Source organism: Labrus mixtus, chromosome 7, assembly GCF_963584025.1.
Source record: "Labrus mixtus chromosome 7, fLabMix1.1, whole genome shotgun sequence".
NCBI lineage: Eukaryota > Metazoa > Chordata > Actinopteri > Labriformes > Labridae > Labrus > Labrus mixtus.
In genome coordinates this window covers 11,194,902-11,220,087 of record NC_083618.1, presented here as the reverse complement: position 1 = coordinate 11,220,087, position 25,186 = coordinate 11,194,902, and the positions used below count along the sequence as shown (strand labels likewise).

General features: G+C 38.2%; 3 protein-coding genes across 3 annotated transcripts in view; all 3 read left to right on the top strand.

Moving 5' to 3' along the window:
- Window positions 1-3,530, top strand: part of LOC132977952 (inter-alpha-trypsin inhibitor heavy chain H3-like) — a 7,861-nt gene extending 4,331 nt beyond the window's left edge. The window contains exons 10-13 of the mRNA XM_061042893.1: window positions 266-447; window positions 562-741; window positions 838-956; window positions 1,643-3,530. Coding sequence (XP_060898876.1) covers window positions 266-447; window positions 562-741; window positions 838-956; window positions 1,643-1,883 — 722 coding nt within the window. The 3' untranslated portion in view covers window positions 1,884-3,530. The remainder of the gene's footprint in view (window positions 1-265; window positions 448-561; window positions 742-837; window positions 957-1,642) is intronic.
- Window positions 3,531-5,036: 1,506 nt separating this feature from the next.
- On the top strand, window positions 5,037-8,056 carry LOC132977954 (uncharacterized). The gene is made up of 6 exons (XM_061042895.1): window positions 5,037-5,127; window positions 5,946-6,098; window positions 6,529-6,697; window positions 7,104-7,252; window positions 7,382-7,466; window positions 7,792-8,056. The coding sequence occupies exons 1-6, from the start codon at window positions 5,052-5,054 to the stop codon at window positions 7,904-7,906; spliced, it is 747 nt and encodes a 248-aa protein (XP_060898878.1). The 5' UTR covers window positions 5,037-5,051; the 3' UTR covers window positions 7,907-8,056.
- Window positions 8,057-12,175: 4,119 nt separating this feature from the next.
- LOC132977231 (inter-alpha-trypsin inhibitor heavy chain H3-like) lies at window positions 12,176-24,134 on the top strand. Its single transcript, XM_061041699.1, has 20 exons — window positions 12,176-12,328; window positions 14,000-14,160; window positions 14,273-14,377; window positions 14,717-14,879; window positions 14,980-15,090; window positions 15,213-15,341; window positions 15,483-15,599; window positions 15,755-15,923; window positions 16,022-16,132; window positions 16,424-16,605; window positions 16,720-16,899; window positions 16,996-17,114; window positions 17,801-18,033; window positions 20,330-20,365; window positions 21,112-21,189; window positions 22,008-22,160; window positions 22,591-22,759; window positions 23,158-23,306; window positions 23,436-23,520; window positions 23,870-24,134. Exons 1-20 carry the CDS (start codon window positions 12,257-12,259, stop codon window positions 23,982-23,984), a joined length of 2,637 nt encoding a protein of 878 aa, XP_060897682.1. The 5' UTR covers window positions 12,176-12,256; the 3' UTR covers window positions 23,985-24,134.
- The last annotated feature ends 1,052 nt before the right edge of the window (window positions 24,135-25,186 follow it).

Here is a 25,186-nt window from a genome sequence, read left to right as displayed (position 1 = left end):
CAGATATATGCATTGCATTGAGTGCTCTAAAAATACTATCTTACATTTTTAAGCTGACAATCAATGGCTTGACATCTTCTTTCTGCTGGCTAAACTCCATACTTGTGTGACTTGTGTTTATTACAGTGTGATGTTCATAATAACAACTGCATTCTGTGATGACACCATTAAGAGCTCATCACAGATTAATGGTTTGATTTTACTGTCAAAGGGAAATTGAGTTCAGTTTTAATCGTCAAACTTCATGTTGGTCTTCTGTCTGCAGGGGTGACAAATCTGGAAGTAATTCAGTCAAATGTAAGAAAGGCTATTGCAGGTAAATTCCCTCTCTACTGCCTCGGTTTTGGTTTTGATGTCTATTTTGAGTTCCTTGAAAAGATGTCACTGCAGAACAACGGTGTGGCTCGACGGATTTATGAAGACTCTGATGCTGAGTTACAACTCAAGGTAATTTAAATCCCTCACACTATAAATATTTGTTACATTTCAATGGAAAAACTGCTCTTACTCTGCTGTGGAAAAAAAAGACATTAAACCAGAGTCCAAACTGTATGTCAACAGGGTTTCTATGAAGAGGTGGCAACTCCTTTGTTAACAGATGTGACAATGGTTTATGAGGGTGGGATTAATCTAACCCAGACTAACTTCAGCCAGTATTATAATGGCTCTGAGATTGTTGTGGCAGGTCAGATCACTGACAACGACATCGGAACCTTCACTCCACAAGTTGTGGCTGTTTCGGTAAGGACAAATCCACACTCGCCTGAGCTTTCAATTTCTTAGCGCTATGTAAAATGTAAAAATAACTGACATCTGAATGTATTTGTTCAATGACAGAGAAATAGAAAGGTGGTGTTTCCTGGAACAAATGTTACAGTGGAGTCAGCCGATGTGTCTGACAGTAACATCCAGAGAGTTTGGGCCTACCTCACAGTAAAACAGCTTCTAGAGAAAGAGTGAGTGTGATGTCCAACATCTTTTAAAAATATATATTTATCCATTCATTATTTTCAACAATTGTTTTTTGAATGGCTACAACCCCTCATAGTTTGATTTGATTAATTAAATGCAAACTCTGTTTTCTACATAATATAATGTAATGAAATTGAAAAAAGAAAGTACTGAAACATGATTTTATTAATTAGCTGTCACTCATTCAACCATTACCTAAGCCCTTGGGACTGTTTACTAGTCAGTCAAGCCTTTTGTTTTCACAGGACAGGTAAGAAGATTTACAATTCCAAAGTTTAAAGTGTAATTTTAAAAATAGTTCTTACATTTTAGCCATAGAAGCAAAACAAAAGTAGATATACACGGTTGACAACTTTAATTTGGTGGCAAATATCGTTGCTGTCCCTTACAGAATTTACCAGACATGTAGTAGCCTGCAGGCTTATGGCTATTTCACACCTTGCAGGGCAACTGACTGTTCAGCGGCTTAAATGCAAGAGCTTTGCATACAAAAGCAAAACCTAGAAAAACTTTTTCATTGGATGTGGAAGTTGAATACAGTGTTTGTAAAATGTAAAAAAAAACAGTTATATGTTGGGTGTTCTGGGTGGTAAAACGATACTGGTGACTGGAAACCCCCAGCATCTTTCTTCTTCTTTCTTATTTCAAACATACACAACTTGTGCCACAGACTGCGGTTATCTGGACCAGAGAAGGAGAACGCTAAGAAAGAGGCCTTGGAGCTGTCGCTGAAATACAGCTTTGTGACCCCACTCACATCCATGGTGGTCACCAAGCCTCCTGGGGAGAGCTCAGATGTGCTCCATAAACCCAAGGAAGGTGAAGCACCTCAGACCCCAACCTCTAATGCGGGGCATTACGTACCCGTGGCTATTCCAGGTAGTTCTGGAATGTTGTTTGATGGTGAGTAACACAAATGTGAACAGAACAGCAAACACAGTGCAAAACAGCAAATTAATTGTATAACTATAATTTAAAATGTAAGTGTGGATTTCAACAAAATAAATTATGTGACTTAACTAATCGACAATTAATAAACACTTCATTAAATAACTTATTATTAATTCACAGTTTTCAATTAAATATTTGATAACAAGTTCCTTTTAACAAATAAAAAAATCTAATGATAGGCTTTGTGATTAATCAATCGCAAATTTAAACACTATTTACAATTGGTTATGTCTACCTTTATAATGTAATTGTACTCTATTCTTCTCTTAATTAAGTGTTCACTTAAATGCTCCCTTTATTCCCTGAAACTGTATCTAAAATCTGATTACCTTACCAACCTTCCTCTCCACATACACACACATGCTAGCTGAGGAGGATTATTGTAAATGACATGATCTATAAAATGATCCAAAAGAACATGATGTTTATATGGGGTAGCTTTGGCTCAGCGGTAGAGTCAGTCATCTCTCAACAGGAAGGTCAGGGGGTCAATCCCCAGCTCCTGCAGTCAAATTTCAAAGTGTCCTTGGACAAGACACCTAACCCCATTGTGCCCACTGTATGAATGAGATTAGTTAATACACAAGTCTCTGCCTTCAGTGTGTAAATGTGGTGTGAATAGGAGAATGTGACCTGAGCTGTAAAAAGTGTATTGAGCAGTCACAAGACTAGAAAAACGCTACACAAGTTCAAGTCCTTTTAACATTTTACACATGTCACTGATCATATGCCACCGTTTTGTTAAAAGGAAACTCATTCCCACAAATTTAATTGGCTTTTAGTTCAGATTATTTTGTCGAACTGAAGCTAATCAACTAATCAGATTGAAGAAGTTCATGAATTGAATGAATGTTTTTTATTTTGGTTATTCATTAAATAATATCAAGAGTTAAAAATATTTATGTAAATAGTCAACTTACAGAAACAGAAACAAAAAACTTCACATGCTTAAACTTGTCCATTTCACACATTAAAATTCAAATAAATCAATGACCAAAACAGGAATAGGCTGAAGTCCAAGGCTTATTTCTGCCTATCCTGTAAAAATCCTTCATATAAGTCAGAACATAAACAATCCAACAAAAATAAAACAAAAACAAATGCAGATAAACTCTAAAGTATTTCTTAATTATTCATAATTTCACGTTGTAATCATTAATTAATTTGCATTTTTAGTTGTTTTTTTTAACTCAACAGAGAACTAAACAATTTGAACTCGTCACTATGGCTGTTCCATAATTTGACTCCCCAAACTGAGGCGCATCTATGTATTTTATGTTGATTCTCGCTTTGCATGTTACAAACATACATGACCCTCTTAAATTATAATTGCCTTCCCGTAATTTAAAAAAATGTTGAATAACAACAGGAAGACTTTTATTTTTAGATCGATGAAGTATTGTTAATGTTTTTAAATACACGATATCTACAAATTTAAGGGTAGAAGACCTTATGAACAATGGATTAGTAGAATCATAGTAACCAGATTTGTTTATGACTCTTACAGCTCTTTTCTCGAGTTGAATTATTATTAACTCTTAATAAAGATGAAAAGTAGGAAAAAAGAGAACAGTGAACATGTAGAAGTCATAGGAAGTTAGAAATAACCAACAAAAAATAGGCTAATGCAGTAAGTCTAACTGTTATGCAATAATTCTCACATTATTAACAATATGCAATTTATTGTGATTAATTAATGTAACAGCGCTTCTTGAATGAGGTTGATTATCCTAGGTTGGCTTGCCGTTAACTATAACACTAAACATACTTAATTAAATATATCGTCGGGTGTGGGTAAGTAAAAGCACGGGGACAACTTCTGCTGTGAGTCTCACATACTTTAATGTCTGTCCGTAACAAAGCATGACATATCCAGACTGCACAACAACAGCGACACCTTACAATAATTCTCACATTATTAACAATATGCAATTTATTGTGATTATTCATTTAAAAGCCTGTAATGAATAATTTTATTCTTTGAATCATGTCAGCACAAACGTTGTTTTCATTCTGTGTAGCAAGGCGAGTTTTAGGCGGCAAAGTTGTGGGCAGCAGTAGCTCAGTCTGTAGGGACTTGGGTTGGGAATCGGAGGGTCGCCGGTCCATGTCCCGGCACGGACCAAGTCCGGAAATTGGTCTGGTACCTGGAGAGGTGCCAGGCCACTTCCTGAGCACTGCCGAGGTACCCTTGAGCAAGGCACCTAACCCCCCCCCCCCCCCCCCCCACCAGCCCAGGAGCGCCCACTGTGGGCAGCCCCCTCACTCTGAGACCTCTCCATTAGTGCATGTCCATATGATCCTGTTTGTGCATGTGTGTGTATTTCAGCCTATGTTTGTGTAGCATGTTAACTAGACAGAGTGTAAAAAATGAATTTCCCCTTGCGGGATCAATAAGGTATAAAAATTAAATTAATTTTAGACTTTCACCCAAAATGCTTCTTAACAATCTGTGCCAATTACAAGTTCAGACGTCATAATTCTTGACATGAAAAGAGTCTGAAAAAAAAAAAAAAGAAAAACCATCCCTTGTTGTCCCCTTTGATTCCAACTCATATGGGACTGATGTAAGGAAAGACTGCAGTCACTTGAAATTGGTATTTCTATATTGTTAGAACAAAGCGTCAACAAATATTTGTTTTAAATAAAATTTACATGCAAGACAAAAAATCTCCTTTTCCAGTTTCAGCTGATTACACAGACGTTGCCATGGATTATGGTAATATTTTTCTTTTCTATTTCTTTCTGATCTGAATTTTTTTCTTTGAAATAATGTTACAAAACGTGTCTGATTAGACAAAAAGCACTAAGTCAACACATACCTCCATCAATTTGTGTGTCCTCTTAATTTGTCCTATGAAAAGTGAATGAATAGAAACTTCCTGTATCTGTATCGTAACACACAAAGGGAAAGATTACAATTCATATTCACATGTGCAAATTGTTTTGCTGAGAAGGCTATAAAAAATTTGTGCATTTCAGTTTGAGAACTATAAAACAAAAGATCCTTACATTTATTTGACTTTTTTTTATTTTTTAAATGGACCACTTTAAAAGCAGTTTGGAAAAACACCTCAAATCTTTTTAAGATCCCATTTTACTTGTGTAACTACTTTGTGTGAGCAGATATGTTTGCAGAAGAAGAAGAAGGAGAAGTTCATGCTACATATGTGCCACCAGCTGCTACTATGGGAACAACTATAGGTACAGTGGAGTATTAAATAGATGTAATTCATGTTCCTATTTATATTGTGCTGTCATTGATTAAAAAAAAAAGATCAATAACAAAAGAGGCTTTGATTATTAGTTCCAGGTAATCACAATTTTCAAACCTTTGTATTTTTAAACACTATCCTGGCAGCCTGTTGGGGCCCTGGCCACCCTGCCCTCCACCTGTATCCGCCCCTACTGTCCAGCCAAAGTTATCGTAGCCCATCCAGCTCATGGCGTCATCACTACATATTTGAAGTTGTCTGTTATTGTCATGTTAGATGCAAACAAAAAACCACTCAAACAACTACATTTACACTCTGCACAATTTTAGCCAGATGTTTCCAAACATCCTAACTTTGGTACATAATCTTATGTTCAGTTTACCATTACTGCCTGAGAATTACAAACCACGGCTCACAGAGTGCAACAGATAAACAAATACTTGAACAACAAATACTTAAATCTCATACATGTTGTTTGCATTGATGATCTATTTATGTGCAAAATATCTTGTGACAGAAACAGATTTCCTTAGTGAAATCTAAACAAAGATGTTTATTAAACGTTTTCAGTTAAGAATGTCTTTTCAGCAGTGGCCAAAGATAGTTTTTAATCTTTTAATGCAAAAACTCTCAATGGAAAATGTGTCACATTTATTTAAACAAATTAAGCACGGCATGCATTTTGTTTAAACCTTTTTTGGATTGTCAGATTATTGGGAGCTAGTTTTGATGCTGTTTGATGTTTGTTGTGTTTCCTGTGGCTTTACTGTATAACTATGTTGCTCTCTTTATCTCTATGTTCCTTAGTGTCCAGTGTTGTCTACAATGATTTACATCCTTCTATCTTACCTGGACAGCTTGTCCACCAGTTTTTGCTTAAAACTGAGAGCCTGTCTCTTCCACTTTGTTATGGTGTCTATGGACTTGTCAGCCTTAAACTTCTTCACCATCCCAATAAAGGTCAGTAATGTTTCTCTTTGTAAAAATTGTTGGAAACCCTCAAAAACAGTCTGGTCAATAAACCCTTGATATTTCACCATTTGTTTACAACATGTAATAGCAGAATTTTCTTCTCTTGCTTCTCCTCAGTATACTTGCAGCAGTTATAAATTATGTGTACTTTCAGCATCTTCATACTTTTACTATATTAAACTTAATTGTCAGAAAAAGCAAATATAGAAATACTCAGTTTTGTTTTCTGATGGTCTTGTTTGCTTTTGTCATACAGAGGCATCAGTATTAATTTAAGTCCCCTCACAGGGGCGACAGTAGCCTAGTGGTTAGTGTACACGTCCCATCTGACTCTATCCAAGTCCAAAATATATTTTCCTCCACCTCTGCTTGTTTTGATTATAATGTTGAGTGACATTGTTGTTCTCTTTTGCTTTAGAGCTGTTTGTGAATGGTGAGCTTGATGAAGTATTGTTTGGAGGATTCAAAAGGATTGCCATACATGCAGCTGCTGCACACTTTGAGTTTGATGCCGTGAAAACCATTGTACGAGATGGACAGTCCACAGTAGAGTACCTTCAACAGGTTGAAGTTGTTTCTCGTAATAGGTGATTTTGCATTATAATCTCAGTTATGATTACACCATGATCAAACAGACTTTCTGACCTGCATAGATGATAATACATAAAGGTTACTGCTTCGTCTGTGTGCACAGACAGGTTTTAAGATCAAATCAGAGCAACTCTTAAAGGAAAACTGTAACTCTTATGAGCTACAAAATGAGCTCTGTCACTATTGAACAGTGCTCAGAATGTTGTTTCCACCTGTTTCCAGTCTTTATGCTGCTGGCTGTAGCTTTACTAATCACTATAGTTTCAAAATTGTGAGAACTGAGGTAAATTACACTTAATAACTGTGTTTACATTAACATTTCTGCACACACCATTAATAAGCCCACACAAGAGCAGGGGCGCAAATCCACAAGAAATGTAAGATCTGTGCTTTCTTTTCTAGTGTGACGGTGATCAGGCGGGCCAAAGAAATAGATGTTGTAAGTGGAGACACACGTATTGTCTTCCTGATTCATGAGAAGGAAGGCAACTTTTATCTCTGGCCTGTTATAAGACAACAGCCAATGGACACCAACGTTACAGGGATTTTAGGTGGGTGGATTTGTTTGCATGATTTAATATCAGGTACATAAAATGTTCAATCAATGTTTGCAATCACTCGCTGTTATTGAGGTTATAATTATTCACTAATATATTTTGCTATTTTTTGTATTTCCTTAGCTCTAAAGCCAGCAGTTTATGAAGAGGTACAGCAAACCCCCTCAACTATACTCAAGATCCAAAACATGGAGGTCACTGCTACCAGGTGCGTTTTGTTCAATCAATCAATCAATCAATCAATCAATCAATCAATCAATCAATCAACCAATCAATCAATCAATCAATCAATCAATCAATCAATTTGATTTCCATTGTTCCAATTTATAAATGTTATCTCAAGACACTTTAGAAAAAGAGGATGTCAAGTACGTACTCTTTGTTATATTGTTCAGAAAGCCCCAACATTAATCCAGCCCAGGATTTGGCAACATTAAGAAAAGTACCATTGTTCTGTGTTATTATGAACAAAACGATTTATTTGAGAGTGCTTTAATACACAAATATAAGATCTTTTATGTTTTTATTTGAAGATCCACAACTGTTGACTACAGTATCGCCTCTGCTCCGACACTGGACTGCTGGTTTGTGCCCCCTGAGTTCGCCTTACAGAGACCCATAAATGAGTTCATCGTTACACAAATTTAACTGGGAAAGGTGTTTAATCTCTTACAAGGATTTCATCAAAAAAAACATGTTAGACCATGGAAAAATATTTTTGACCTTTTAGTGACAAAACTTGTCCCAGATTCTTAGTTGTCTGGAAAGACCTTAATGAATAAATATTTTCCCAAAGGATTTGTCTACATTTGTCTGGTTATTGTGGGTTTTGATTTATGGTGATATTTGTGTGTGTATTAATAGGCATGGATTTTAACTTCATTTACAACTGGCATGGTAATGTAAACGCAAGAGCAGGCAGCACACAGCACGACACACTGTAATTTCTTTACCACAAGAAGTGTGAACTGTAGAGTGCTTGTAGATCAACCAGCAGTTGGAGTTACATAGTCAGCAGCACATAAAAGTATAACATATCTGATACGATGCAAAGGTGTCACCAAAGCTAATGTTCCCAGTTTATATTTCAAACCCTACAGCATAGCATAAAGCATAGCAGCTACATCTGTAAAGAATCGTTGGGCTTTAGACCTGTAGCGAAAAAAACAGCAATCTTCTGTATAGCCATGTTACAGACATAAAGTATATTCAATTCAGTCTCTGAGAATCATAACAGTTTTCAGAAGACACCCTGAGGATTCAAAAACATTTCTGAGAGATATATCATTGTTCTAAAAGGCATGCATCCAAGGTGGAACGGCAGCGAAGATGCAAGGCGGAGAGGAGCGTGCATGAGGAGTTTCAGGACAATTAGACTAACGGATTGTGCTATTGGGCTATTTTTTCCTTTCTCCCTGCTTATGTTTAACCTTTGACTTAATGTTTATCGTAAATATAAATTTCACTGAATAGATTCTTTGGTTGTTAAAAAACTATTTTGCAGGGGACCATGATGGTTTTCTGCTTTCTTATAGTATACACTAATAAACAGGCTCAGATTTAGGAGCAGCTATGTTTTTCTTTAATTCTCTTGCTGTCATGAAAAGAATGTAATTGTGATACCCCGCTCTTTTCTTCACCCAACTTAAAGGGGACAGGGTGACATTTGAACTATTAGACAAATGTATAATTTGCTATAACTATACACTAGCACAAATAAACTAGCACAAATAAACTCACCCTTGACTACAAAACAATAGTCAAGGGTGAGCTGCATAGAGCATTTAAGAATGAGTGTTATCAATATCAGTTCTCTACTGTTGAATCTATCTCTCCCTCATTCAAATTTGAGAGCTTTGGGTAGTTTCTTGGTGAGTTAGTAGAGATAAGCGGGAAGCTAGTGTTTTCCATTCTGAAGTCATGATGACACAATGCACACGTCATTTATTTGTTAAAATGTTAAATATTAACCCATGAAACTTTATTTCATGGGTTAAAGATGTAATTCATTATTGATGTAAGAATGATAATCAATTTGATAATAAATGCTGTACAGTTTAAAATATTGCATGTATTTAATCATTGTGTTGCAGTAATGATATTGAGAATTTGAATTGAATCTCATGATGGCCATATAGACCACCTGTCTTTTGGATCTTTCGAAATAAGAGCTCTTGAACTGAAAGACATTAACCTATCTGACTAAATCTTATTTGACTTGACTTAAACATAAGAACAGTCAAACTTTAAGGGAGCGGTTTGAGAGTGTGGCTGCAGGATATGATATGCGCTTCGTATCATACATACATGTGTACATCGTATCGTGAGGATCCCTCAGCCATGTTTGGTTCTCGTGCTAAGGCTATGTTACAACAGGCCCAAGAAGCGAGTCACTGTTCCCACAAGGTTTCTGGTGCACTGGTCAAGCTTTGCAGGAGGTGATGGACTGGACAGTCCAGCAGGCCCCCTGCCCCAATACAAGGGCCAAGCTGGGACTCTGGGACATGAGAGCTACCTTTGATGCTTGCTGTGGTAGAGGATGAGTTAAAGGCAAGCCATGTGAGGGGGCCCAGATCAAAGGACAGCCTAAGCCCCCGCCTCGCCCCTGATGCCAGTCCGGGTCCAGCCTGCCACTGCCGGTCTGGTGCATGTCTCACAGCTTGGAGGACACTGGGTGCGAGCCCCTGGGTAATTTTCTACCATGACCCAGTGGTATCATATTAAATTTGCCCGTCCTCCTCCGACCTCAAGGAACCCAACTGTCTTCACAGTGATGAATCCAAAATTCAAGACTGTGCTCAAGGCTGGAATTTCCCCTCTGCTGGTGAAGGTGACCATCAGAGTAGTTCCACCAGGAACAAGCAAGCTGGTTTTTATTCCCGGTATTTTCTCATCCCAAAAAGGGATGGGAATCTCTGTCCCATTTTAGATCTGAGGGGGCTCAACAAATAACTCAGACGTTTGCCATGCAAGATGTTGACTGTCGCGAGGGTTAAACAATCCATCTGGAGGGGAGATTGGTTCGTCACGATGCCTATTTCCAGATTCACATCCCGGAAGGGCACTGGCGGTTCCTCAGTTTCATCTTCGGAAGAAAGACATACCAATTCCTCCCATACGGGATCTCCCTAGCTCCCCGCACCAGGTGCACGGAAGCAGTTCTGTTGCCGCTGCGACTGAAAGGGATCAGGATTCTGAATTATTTGGACGACTGGCTCCTGTGTGCACGTTCAGAGGAGCAATGTCGGGCTCATTTGTCCTTGCTCCTGGATGGCCTACAGCATCTAGGCCTGCATCTCAACTGGAATTAGAGCAGGCTGGAGCCATCACAAAGGACGCAGTTTCTGGGCCTCATAATGGATTACCAGACTGCACAACTTGATTGACTCAGGAGAGACAGGTGGCCCTCAGGGGATGTCTCTCACATTTCAAACTGGGGGCAAGGGTCACATGGGGACTGTCTCTCCGCCTCCTGGGGCTTATGGCATGTAAGTGTGACGGTGTGACCGCATCAGCCTACATCAACAGGCAGGGTAGCCTGTGTTCCCCACGCCTGTGCAAACTGGCACACCGGCTGTGGCTTTGGCCATATCCCAGGTTTGGATCCCTGAGGGCGGTTCATGTGCCAGGGGTGAACAATCTGAGAGCGGATCAGCTGTCCAGGGGGGGTTCAGACCCAGGAGGTTGGAGGCTACACCCTCAGTTGGTTACAGGTATCTGGCACCACTTTGGACGAGCTGCAGTCGACCTGTTTGCATCGCAGGAATCCACCCACTGTACCCTGTTCTTCTCGCTAGGGAAAGACAGTCCTCCTTTGGGAGTGGACGCCATTGCTCACGCATGGCGAAAGGCCCCGCTTTAGGCTTTCCCCCCTTTCATGCTCCTTCCACCTCTTCTGTAAAGAGAGAGAATGGAGGAAATGAGGCTTGTCCTAGTGATGGTTAGCGGAGATCTGCTAGACGGGACTCCTTGGGAACTTCTAGTGTGGCAGGATTTGCTGTCACTGGCAAACAGGACTCTGTTCAATGCCTTGAGAGGAAAAGGGCTGTTAGCCATGCGGCTGTCACAGTCGGTGGACCAAACTCTGCAGGGGGCTCGTGGCCCATCAACGAGGGCGCTCTATGGTCACAGGTGGAGGGTCTTTATGACATGTTGCAAGGAACATCAGGTAGATCCTCTGGCATGCTCAGCCCCGGAGATTCTGCAGTTTTTGCAGAAGCTCATGGATGCGGTGAAGTCACCCTCCACGCTAAGGGGTATGGTGGCGGCTATCAAGGCAGCCCGTATAGGAGGATGCCAATTATCCGAGGAAGTTGGCAACCTTGTGCCCCAATTCCTCAAGGGGGCCAGAAGGCATATTGGCCGTCAGTGTAGATCTTCTCTCGCCTTGGAGCTGGTTCTAAAGGCTGTGGAATGAACTCCGTTCGAGCCCCTGGATCCTGTTGACTTGAAGTGATTATCCCTTAAGTCTGCCCTACTGCTGGCACTGGCCACCGCCAGGCGGATTGGAGAGCTTCAGGCTTTCTCCATTCATGCGGACCTCTGCAGGATCCCACCAGAGTGGTCAGGGGTGGTCCTGCAGCTGAATCCAGCATTTCTCCCCAAAAGTGTCAGTTTTAATTTTTCCTTGTCTGTCAGCCTGACGTGGCTGTTCAGAGTGGAAACCTCTCAGACTGGCTGGCCTTGGTAGCGTATCGTGCTTTGGCATTAGGTAGCAATAACTTTTTTTTTGCTTGACACCATGGCATTGAATTCATTTATTTATTTTACTGAACTTGTTAATTTTGGTTAGTTATGTGTGTGATTCCCAGCAGTATGCATGTGTTCACGTGGGCGGGAGTGTGTTTCTGTGGGTGGGCGTGTTTTTATCCTGTGTACCAGTGAGAGAGAGAAAAGAAGAGCTTGACCTTTAAAAAAATATTTACACATGCTGTCCTTGTCCGTCAGAGTTTAAAAGGCCATTTCAGCTGTCTTGCTTGCACTCTTGTAAGCCCCATCATGGCAAGAGCTGTGATGCAAGTAACCCTCTTTGGGCTGCTGCTGGCTTTGGTAACCACACTACCAAACAAGGTAAGATACTTATATTACCTCGTGTAAAAGAGCTGCATAGAAACTGTACAATCAATCCAGCAAATTAATTTATACATTTCAGAGGCTTTGGTGTTCTTATTTTTCTGTATGTTACACCACACTAAACTTTGTCCTGATAAATGCCTGCAGGCTCAATAACTTGAGTGTTGCTTCATGTTTGTGTGTTTGTGCATTTCAGACTTGGCATTTAGTAAGATTTGGCAACTATAGTAGCTACTATAGTATAATTCCTTTTAGCATATATTCTAAAAGGAATTGTTGAAAGTTGACATTTAAAAGTTCTCATAAGTTACATGGGTTCTCTTCATGTGTGTGTGTGTGTTTGTGTGTGTGTGTTTGTGTGTGTGTGTTTGTGTGTGTGTGTGTGTGTGTGTGTGTGTGTGTGTGTGTGTGTGTGTGTGCGTGTGTGTGTGTGTGTGTGGTTTTGTGTGTGTGTGTTTGTGTGTGTGCGCACGTGTGTGTGTTTGTGTGTGTGTGTGTGTGTTTGTGTGTGTGTGTGTGCGTGCGCGTGTGTGTGTGTGTGTGTGTGTGTGTGTGTGTGTGTGTGTGTGTGTGTGTGTGGTTTTGTGTGTGTGTGTTTGTGTGTGTGCGCACGTGTGTGTGTTTGTGTGTGTGTGTGTGTGTGTGTGTGTGTGTGTGTGTGTGTGTGTGCGTGTGGGTGGGTGTGAATATGTTTACACAGTGACATTGTGAGGACTTATCCCCCTTTTTAAGGACATAAAATGCCCCCATGATGTTAATCATTAAGTAAGACCTATGGGATAAAGGAAGTGTGCCATGTGAATCTACTGGATGGAAAAAAAGAACTGGGTGTTTCTGCGTTTAAACCAATAACATTTTACCAATGCCGTCTGCCTTTGGTTAAAGACAGGGTTGGTAATTTTCTCTAGATACACTTTTTAAGATTTTGGTTAAAATTGACTTTAGGTCCTGACAGAAATTAAAAATTCATGTGCTCTGAAAAAGGAACAAAGAAAATCCGTCATCTGTAGCAATTGTAAGCCTGTAAAAACCTCGACCAATGTCTGCAACGAGGCACCAATTTGATGGACCATTCATGCCTTCCTCGCTCCCTGCTCGTTCTCTACCCCATGTATGCACGAGCCCACACTCAAAGCATGAGCTGAGGTTCCCACTGAGGGAATGCTACTTTCGTAATCATGCTAGTTTTCCAAAGGCAGGGTGGGTCATTTTCTAAATCTAGCATGATTTTGAAGTACTATAGCATTCCCTCAGTGCTTCGTCTGCACCCACCCCATCCCCTCTGTGCTCCCTAAAAAGCCACACACACCCCTCACTTACATGCAAAAGCGCCATTGGTCCAGAAGCGGACCTCAGGTTGTGCTTTCAGTGTGGGCTGGTGCATGCAAGGGGTAGAGAACAAGTGGGGAGACAGGGAGGAATGATTGGTTCATCAAATTGGTGCCTCATGGCAGACATTGGTCGAAGTTTTTACAGGCTTACAACTGCTACAGATGGCGGATTTTCTTTGTTCCTTTTTTAGACCAAAAGCTTAAAAAGTGTATCTGGAGAAAATGACCAACCCTGCCTTTAACATCATCATCTGACCTTTGGTTAGTTGGTCCTCGGCCAGAGAGATTAAACAAGCCAATTACTTGATTGTGAAATGGGCCTCCTGTATTTGCTCAGGATGACTGGGACATCTACAACTTTCACATCAACTCAACAGTGAGCAGTCGTTATGCAACCACAGTCATCACAAGCCGTGTGGCCAATCGAATGGACGAGTCAAAGGAAATAGAATTTCAAGTCCGGATTCCCAAGAATGCCTTCATCAGTAAATTCAGAATGTGTGTACATAATGACTAATTCATTAACAATAAATGTAAACATTTAATCATGAAATAAATCATGGGTCATTATTAATATTTATACCAACATAAGCTTGTCCTCGGTCTTCAGGTTTATAGATGGCCAGGCATACGATGGGGTTGTGAAATCTAAGGAGGCGGCTAAGCAGCAGTACACTGATGCTGTGTCACAAGGCCAGAGCGCTGGGATTGTCAGGTACATGGATCAATAGACTGAAACAGTATATTGCCAGGTCTTGGCAATATACAAATGATTTCTAGATTATATATCCTATAAGATCTTGTGTGTCCTTTTCATTAGAGAGGAACAAAGTGAAAAATATTCTTGAAAGTATAAAAAATGTTCTTTTTCTGACTTTTCTTAGATATCTATTTTTGATGTTAAAATCCTTCAACTTAAACAATCTAAGAAAATAAAATAAAATAATTGTAATTGCTTCCATGGGCTTTACTCCTGATGAAGGGTCAGATGTACGAACTGTTTTAATTTAAGGGACCCACTGCTTTAATGCCATGATAATCCTCTCTGTAAAAGTTCTGTAGGGAGGACTCTTGAAGAATTCAAGACCTCTGTGAATGTAGCAGCTCACAAAAAGGTCACTTTTGAACTTACATATGAGGAACTACTGACACGCAAACTGGGCAAGTACGAGCTGCAAATCCACGCCCGACCAATGCAGCCTGTAAAAGACTTCAAGGTTTGAACATTCTGTTGGTATTTTATTCATGGATGAACCAGGAAAACAATACTTGAGTGATAACATCTCCATAACTATGTCATTTATTTCTCTAAATCAGGTTGATGTGTACATACATGAGAAAGCTGGAATCAATATCATGGAGGTTAAAGGTGGACTAAGCACCAATGCCATGGCTAATGCCATCACCAAAACACATTCAGACACACAGGTAGCAGTCTGATCTTTGTTCAACCCATTGCCCCCAATGGTTTTCTGATGGTATTTGACATTTATTCTGGCCTATTTCTCAGCCTGTCAAGGGTGTATAAATCTGAATTTTCCTGTTACCAGGCGTGGGTGTATTTCTACCCAACTGAGGACCAACAAAAGACGTGTGACCGCTGTGGAGAGCAAGGCATGAATGGAGATCTGGTTATTGTTTATGACGTCAACAGGGACAACTCATTTGGAGACATCAAGGTACAGCAAGAGTCCTATCCTTTTTTACATTTTTGACTTTTAATGAAACTGTTAGCAGCATCTCATATGTATGGCAGTTTTGCCTTTGCCTTACCAACAATCTTTTCTAACCAGTCAAAATTTCATCTTACTCTTCCTTAGAAGTCATCAGGGTACTTCGTTCATCACTTTGCTCCATCTAATCTTGCCCGAATACCAAAAAATGTGGCATTCATTATTGATCAAAGTGGCTCAATGCATGGCAGAAAAATACAACAGGTACAGTTTATGAGAGTGTGATTTTGTGACAAATTACTACAAGAACTTTGAGGCATTTTTTAATTTTCAGCCTGTGGCATTTAATATACCAACTACAAATACAAATCTTCTGAGATGAACAAAAGCTGTAATGTTTGAATGTTGTTTTTAACCAGACCCGAACTGCATTGATTCGTATCTTGAATGACCTGGCAGAAGAAGACCACTTTGGTCTGATCACTTTTGATGGCTCCATTTTTCACTGGAAACGAGAGCTTGTTCAGGCTACGGAAGAAAACCTGGCTAGTGCCAAAACCTTTGCACAGCGGATACGAGATAGAGGAGGTGAGGTTTTTTTGTAGGGAAAATACTTTTTTATGAGACAGTCACATTTGACAGCAGAATGTTAGCGTTGAAGCATTTTTGTTGTCGTTCTATTTCAGCCACGGACATTAACCAAGCAGTTTTAGAAGGAGCACGAATGCTGAATGCAAATCCCAGAGAAGGCTCAGCATCTATTCTCATACTGCTCACAGATGGAGACCCAACCTCAGGTTATAATGAAAAAAAACATGCATGTCAGATATATGCATTGCATTGAGTGCTCTAAAAATACTATCTTACATTTTTAAGCTGACAATCAATGGCTTGACATCTTCTTTCTGCTGGCTAAACTCCATACTTGTGTGACTTGTGTTTATTACAGTGTGATGTTCATAATAACAACTGCATTCTGTGATGACACCATTATGAGCTCATCACAGATTAATGGTTTGATTTTACTGTCGAAGGGAAATTGAGTTCAGTTTTAATCGTCAAACTTCATGTTGGTCTTCTGTCTGCAGGGGTGATAAATCTGGAAGTAATTCAGTCAAATGTAAGAAAGGCTATTGCAGGTAAATTCCCTCTCTACTGCCTCGGTTTTGGTTTTGATGTCAATTTTGAGTTCCTTGAAAAGATGTCACTGCAGAACAACGGTGTGGCTCGACGGATTTATGAAGACTCTGATGCTGAGTTACAACTCAAGGTAATTTAAATCCCTCACACTATAAATATTTGTTACATTTCAATGGAAAAACTGCTCTTACTCTGCTGTGGAAAAACTAGACATTAAACCAGAGTCCAAACTGTATGTCAACAGGGTTTCTATGAAGAGGTGGCAACTCCTTTGTTAACAGATGTGACAATGGTTTATGAGGGTGGGATTAATCTAACCCAGACTAACTTCAGCCAGTATTATAATGGCTCTGAGATTGTTGTGGCAGGTCAGATCACTGACAACGACATCGGAACCTTCACTCCACAAGTTGTGGCCGTTTCGGTAAGGACAAATCCACACTCGCCTGAGCTTTCAATTTCTTAGCGCTATGTAAAATGTAAAAATAACTGACATCTGAATGTATTTGTTCAATGACAGAGAAATAGAAAGGTGGTGTTTCCTGGAACAAATGTTACAGTGGAGTCAGCCGATGTGTCTGACAGTAACATCCAGAGAGTTTGGGCCTACCTCACAGTAAAACAGCTTCTAGAGAAAGAGTGAGTGTGATGTCCAACATCTTTTAAAAATATATATTTATCCATTCATTATTTTCAACAATTGTTTTTTGAATGGCTACAACCCCTCATAGTTTGATTTGATTAATTAAATGCAAACTCTGTTTTCTACATAATATAATGTAATGAAATTGAAAAAAGAAAGTACTGAAACATGATTTTATTAATTAGCTGTCACTCATTCAACCATTACCTAAGCCCTTGGGACTGTTTACTAGTCAGTCAAGCCTTTTGTTTTCACAGGACAGGTAAGAAGATTTACAATTCCAAAGTTTAAAGTGTAATTTTAAAAATAGTTCTTACATTTTAGCCATAGAAGCAAAACAAAAGTAGATATACACGGTTGACAACTTTAATTTGGTGGCAAATATCGTTGCTGTCCCTTACAGAATTTACCAGACATGTAGTAGCCTGCAGGCTTATGGCTATTTCACACCTTGCAGGGCAACTGACTGTTCAGCGGCTTAAATGCAAGAGCTTTGCATACAAAAGCAAAACCTAGAAAAACTTTTTCACTGGATGTGGAAGTTGAATACAGTGTTTGTAAAATGTTAAAAAAAACAGTTATATGTTGGGTGTTCTGGGTGGTAAAACGATACTGGTGACTGGAAACCCCCAGCATCTTTCTTCTTCTTTCTTATTTCAAACATACACAACTTGTGCCACAGACTGCGGTTATCTGGACCTGAGAAGGAGAACGCTAAGAAAGAGGCCTTGGAGCTGTCGCTGAAATACAGCTTTGTGACCCCACTCACATCCATGGTGGTCACCAAGCCTCCTGGGGAGAGCTCAGATGTGCTCAATAAACCCAAGGAAGGTGAAGCACCTCAGACCCCAACCTCTAATGCGGGGCATTACGTACCCGTGGCTATTCCAGGTAGTTCTAGAATGTTGTTTGATGGTGAGTAACACAAATGTGAACAGAACAGCAAACACAGTGCAAAACAGCAAATTAATTGTATAACTATAATTTAAAATGTAAGTGTGGATTTCAACAAAATAAATTATGTGACTTAACTAATCGACAATTAATAAACACTTCATTAAATAACTTATTATTAATTCACAGTTTTCAATTAAATATTTGATAACAAGTTCCTTTTAACAAATAAAAAAATCTAATGATAGGCTTTGTGATTAATCAATCGTAATTGTACTCTATTCTTCTCTTAATTAAGTGTTCACTTAAATGCTCCCTTTATTCCCTGAAACTGTATCTAAAATCTGATTACCTTACCAACCTTCCTCTCCACATACACACACATGCTAGCTGAGGAGGATTATTGTAAATGACATGATCTATAAAATGATCCAAAAGAACATGATGTTTATATGGGGTAGCTTTGGCTCAGCGGTAGAGTCAGTCATCTCTCAACAGGAAGGTCAGGGGGTCAATCCCCAGCTCCTGCAGTCAAATTTCAAAGTGTCCTTGGACAAGACACCTAACCCCATTGTGCCCACTGTATGAATGAGATTAGTTAAGACACAAGTCTCTGCCTTCAGTGTGTAAATGTGGTGTGAATAGGAGAATGTGACCTGAGCTGTAAAAAGTGTATTGAGCAGTCACAAGACTAGAAAAACGCTACACAAGTTCAAGTCCTTTTAACATTTTACACATGTCACTGATCATATGCCACCGTTTTGTTAAAAGGAAACTCATTCCCACAAATTTAATTGGCTTTTAGTTCAGATTATTTTGTCGAACTGAAGCTAATCAACTAATCAGATTGAAGAAGTTCATGAATTGCATGAATGTTTTTTATTTTGGTTATTCATTAAAGAATATCAAGAGTTAAAAATATTCATGTAAATAGTCAACTTACAGAAACAGAAACAAAAAACTTCACATGCTTAAACTTGTCCATTTCACACATTAAAATTCAAATAAATCAATGACCAAAACAGGAATAGGCTGAAGTCCAAGGCTTATTTCTGCCTATCCTGTAAAAATCCTTCATATAAGTCAGAACATAAACAATCCAACAAAAATAAAACAAAAACAAAAGCAGATAAACTCTAAAGTATTTCTTAATTATTCATAATTTCACGTTGTAATCATTAATTAATTTGCATTTTTAGTTGTTTTTTTAACTCAACAGAGAACTAAACAATTTGAACTCGTCACTATGGCTGTTCCATAATTTGACTCCCCAAACTGAGGCGCATCTATGTATTTTATGTTGATTCTCGCTTTGCATGTTACAAACATACATGACCCTCTTAAATTATAATTGCCTTCCCGTAATTTAAAAAAATGTTGAATAACAACAGGAAGACTTTTATTTTTAGATCGATGAAGTATTGTTAATGTTTTTAAATACACGATATCTACAAATTTAAGGGTAGAAGACCTTATGAACAATGGATTAGTAGAATCATAGTAACCAGATTTGTTTATGACTCTTACAGCTCTTTTCTCGAGTTGAATTATTATTAACTCTTAATAAAGATGAAAAGTAGGAAAAAAGAGAACAGTGAACATGTAGAAGTCATAGGAAGTTAGAAATAACCAACAAAAAATAGGCTAATGCAGTAAGTCTACCTGTTATGCAATAATTCTCACATTATTAACAATATGCAATTTATTGTGATTAATTAATGTAACAGCGCTTCTTGAATGAGGTTGATTATCCTAGGTTGGCTTGCCGTTAACTATAACACTAAACATACTTAATTAAATATATCGTCGGGTGTGGGTAAGTAAAAGCACGGGGACAACTTCTGCTGTGAGTCTCACATACTTTAATGTCTGTCCGTAACAAAGCATGATATCCAGACTGCACAACAACAGCGACACCTTACAATAATTCTCACATTATTAACAATATGCAATTTATTGTGATTATTCATTTAAAAGCCTGTAATGAATAATTTTATTCTTTGAATCATGTCAGCACAAACGTTGTTTTCATTCTGTGTAGCAAGGCGAGTTTTAGACTTTCACCCAAAATGCTTCTTAACAATCTGTGCCAATTACAAGTTCAGACGTCATAATTCTTGACATGAAAAGAGTCTGAAAAAAAAATAAAAGAAAAACCATCCCTTGTTGTCCCCTTTGATTCCAACTCATATGGGACTGATGAAAGGAAAGACTGCAGTCACTTGAAATTGGTATTTCTATATTGTTAGAACAAAGCGTCAACAAATATTTGTTTTAAATAAAATTTACATGCAAGACAAAAAATCTCCTTTTCCAGTTACAGATGATTACACAGACGTTGCCATGGATTATGGTAATATTTTTCTTTTCTATTTCTTTCTGATCTGTTTTTTTTCATTGAAATAATGTTACAAAACGTGTCTGATTAGACAAAAAGCACTAAGTCAACACATACCTCCATCAATTTGTGTGTCCTCTTAATTTGTCCCATGAAAAGTGAATGAATAGAAACTTCCTGTATCTGTATCGTAACACACAAAGGGAAAGGTTACAATTCATATGTGCAAGAATCAAATAACTAAATAGAAAAGGTCTATACAAATGTTAATGTAAAATATCATTAAAAGTATTTCATCTTTAATCACACACTTTTTTTTGTGAGAGATTTCCCAGACAATACTGTAGGGGAAAAAAAGAAAGAATTGGCTTTGATTTCATATTTAATGAGTTACTGTGAAGTGGCTTTACATCACATAAATTAGTTGTTATAACTTTGCCCATACTGAAAGAAGAACTTACAGGGCAGAACGCCGAGATGTTATGAAGAACACTCTAATGTCAGCTTCCCTTCACCAAACATCCTGTTTTTTGACCAGACTCAAAAAATGAAATGTATAGATTTACATGTGCAAATTGTTTTGCTGAGAAGGCTGTAAAAAATTTGTGCATTTCAGTTTGAGAACTATAAAACAAAAGATCCTTACATTTATTTGACTTTTTATTTTATTTTTAAATGGACCACTTTAAAAGCAGTTTGGAAAAACACCTCAAATCTTTTTAAGATCCCATTTTACTTGTGTAACTACTTTGTGTGAGCAGATATGTTTGCAGAAGAAGAAGAAGGAGAAGTTCATGCTACATATGTGCCACCAGCTGCTACTATGGGAACAACTATAGGTACAGTGGAGTATTAAATAGATGTAATTCATGTTCCTATTTATATTGTGCTGTCATTGATTAAAAAAAAAAGATCAATAACAAAAGAGGCTTTGATTATTAGTTCCAGTTAATCACAATTTTCAAACCTTTGTATTTTTAAACACTATCCTGGCAGCCTGTTGGGGCCCTGGCCACCCTGCCCTCCACCTGTATCCGCCCCTACTGTCCAGCCAAAGTTATCGTAGCCCATCCAGCTCATGGCGTCATCACTACATATTTGAAGTTGTCTGTTATTGTCATGTTAGATGCAAACAAAAGACCACTCAAACAACTACATTTACACTCTGCACAATTTTTGCCAGATGTTTCCAAACATCCTAACTTTGGTACATAATCTTATGTTCAGTTTACCATTACTGCCTGAGAATTACAAACCACGGCTCACAGAGTGCAACAGATAAACAAATACTTGAACAACAAATACTTAAATCTCATACATGTTGTTTGCATTGATGATCTATTTATGTGCAAAATATCTTGTGACAGAAACAGATTTCCTTAGTGAAATCTAAACAAAGATGTTTATTAAACGTTTTCAGTTAAGAATGTCTTTTCAGCAGTGGCCAAAGATAGTTTTTAATCTTTTAATGCAAAAACTCTCAATGGAAAATGTGTCACATTTATTTAAACAAATTAAGCACGGCATGCATTTTGTTTAAACCTTTTTTGGATTGTCAGATTATTGGGAGCTAGTTTTGATGCTGTTTGATGTTTGTTGTGTTTCCTGTGGCTTTACTGTATAACTATGTTGCTCTCTTTATCTCTATGTTCCTTAGTGTCCAGTGTTGTCTACAATGATTTACATCCTTCTATCTTACCTGGACAGCTTGTCCACCAGTTTTTGCTTAAAACTGAGAGCCTGTCTCTTCCACTTTGTTATGGTGTCTATGGACTTGTCAGCCTTAAACTTCTTCACCATCCCAATAAAGGTCAGTAATGTTTCTCTTTGTAAAAATTGTTGGAAACCCTCAAAAACAGTCTGGTCAATAAACCCTTGATATTTCACCATTTGTTTACAACATGTAATAGCAGAATTTTCTTCTCTTGCTTCTCCTCAGTATACTTGCAGCAGTTATAAATTATGTGTACTTTCAGCATCTTCATACTTTTACTATATTAAACTTAATTGTCAGAAAAAGCAAATATAGAAATACTCAGTTTTGTTTTCTGATGGTCTTGTTTGCTTTTGTCATACAGAGGCATCAGTATTAATTTAAGTCCCCTCACAGGGGCGACAGTAGCCTAGTGGTTAGTGTACACATCCCATCTGACTCTATCCAAGTCCAAAATATATTTTCCTCCACCTCTGCTTGTTTTGATTATAATGTTGAGTTACATTGTTGTTCTCTTTTGCTTTAGAGCTGTTTGTGAATGGTGAGCTTGATGAAGTATTGTTTGGAGGATTCAAAAGGATTGCCATACATGCAGCTGCTGCACACTTTGAGTTTGATGCCGTGAAAACCATTGTACGAGATGGACAGTCCACAGTAGAGTACCTTCAACAGGTTGAAGTTGTTTCTCGTAATAGGTGATTTTGCATTATAATCTCAGTTATGATTACACCATGATCAAACAGACTTTCTGACCTGCATAGATGATAATACATAAAGGTTACTGCTTCGTCTGTGTGCACAGACAGGTTTTAAGATCAAATCAGAGCAACTCTTAAAGGAAAACTGTAACTCTTATGAGCTACAAAATGAGCTCTGTCACTATTGAACAGTGCTCAGAATGTTGTTTCCACCTGTTTCCAGTCTTTATGCTGCTGGCTGTAGCTTTACTAATCACTAAAATTGTGAGAACTGAGGTAAATTACACTTAATAACTGTGTTTACATTAACATTTCTGCACACACCATTAATAAGCCCACACAAGAGCAGGGGCGCAAATCCACAAGAAATGTAAGATCTGTGCTTTCTTTTCTAGTGTGACGGTGATCAGGCGGGCCAAAGAAATAGATGTTGTAAGTGGAGACACACGTATTGTCTTCCTGATTCATGAGAAGGAAGGCAACTTTTATCTCTGGCCTGTTATAAGACAACAGCCAATGGACACCAACGTTACAGGGATTTTAGGTGGGTGGATTTGTTTGCATGATTTAATATCAGGTACATAAAATGTTCAATCAATGTTTGCAATCACTCGCTGTTATTGAGGTTATAATTATTCACTAATATATTTTGCTATTTTTTGTATTTCCTTAGCTCTAAAGCCAGCAGTTTATGAAGAGGTACAGCAAACCCCCTCAACTATACTCAAGATCCAAAACATGGAGGTCACTGCTACCAGGTGCGTTTTGTTCAATCAATCAATCAATCAATCAATCAATCAATCAATCAATCAATCAATCAATCAATCAATCAATCAATCAACCAATCAATCAATCAATCAATCAATCAATCAATCAATTTGATTTCCATTGTTCCAATTTATAAATGTTATCTCAAGACACTTTAGAAAAAGAGGATGTCAAGTACGTACTCTTTGTTATATTGTTCAGAAAGCCCCAACATTAATCCAGCCCAGGATTTGGCAACATTAAGAAAAGTACCATTGTTCTGTGTTATTATGAACAAAACGATTTATTTGAGAGTGCTTTAATACACAAATATAAGATCTTTTATGTTTTTATTTGAAGATCCACAACTGTTGACTACAGTATCGCCTCTGCTCCGACACTGGACTGCTGGTTTGTGCCCCCTGAGTTCGCCTTACAGAGACCCATAAATGAGTTAATCGTTACACAAATTTAACTGGGAAAGGTGTTTAATCTCTTACAAGGATTTCATCAAAAAAAACATGTTAGACCATGGAAAAATATTTTTGACCTTTTAGTGACAAAACTTGTCCCAGATTCTTAGTTGTCTGGAAAGACGTTAATGAATAAATATTTTCCCAAAGGATTTGTCTACATTTGTCTGGTTATTGTGGGTTTTGATTTATGGTGATATTTGTGTGTGTATTAATAGGCATGGATTTTAACTTCATTTACAACTGGCATGGTAATGTAAACGCAAGAGCAGGCAGCACACAGCACGACACACTGTAATTTCTTTACCACAAGAAGTGTGAACTGTAGAGTGCTTGTAGATCAACCAGCAGTTGGAGTTACATAGTCAGCAGCACATAAAAGTATAACATATCTGATACGATGCAAAGGTGTCACCAAAGCTAATGTTCCCAGTTTATATTTCAAACCCTACAGCATAGCATAAAGCATAGCAGCTACATCTGTAAAGAATCGTTGGGCTTTAGACCTGTAGCGAAAAAAAACAGCAATCTTCTGTATAGCCATGTTACAGACATAAAGTATATTCAATTCAGTCTCTGAGAATCATAACAGTTTTCAGAAGAAACCCTAAGGATTCAAAAACATTTCTGAGAGATATATCATTGTTCTAAAAGGCATGCATCCAAGGTGGAACGGCAGCGAAGATGCAAGGCGGAGAGGAGCGTGCATGAGGAGTTTCAGGACAATTAGACTAACGGATTGTGCTATTGGGCTATTTTTTCCTTTCTCCCTGCTTATGTTTAACCTTTGATTTAATGTTTATCGTAAATATAAATTTCACTGAATAGATTCTTTGGTTGTTAAAAAACTATTTTGCAGGGGACCATGATGGTTTTCTGCTTTCTTATAGTATACACTAATAAACAGGCTCAGATTTAGGAGCAGCTATGTTTTTCTTTAATTCTCTTGCTGTCATGAAAAGAATGTAATTGTGATACCCCGCTCTTTTCTTCACCCAACTTAAAGGGGACAGGGTGACATTTGAACTATTAGACAAATGTATAATTTGCTATAACCATACACTAGCACAAATAAACTAGCAGAAATAAACTCACCCTTGACTACAAAACAATAGTCAAGGGTGAGCTGCATAGAGCATTTAAGAATGAGTGTTATCAATATCAGTTCTCTACTGTTGAATCTATCTCTCCCTCATTCAAATTT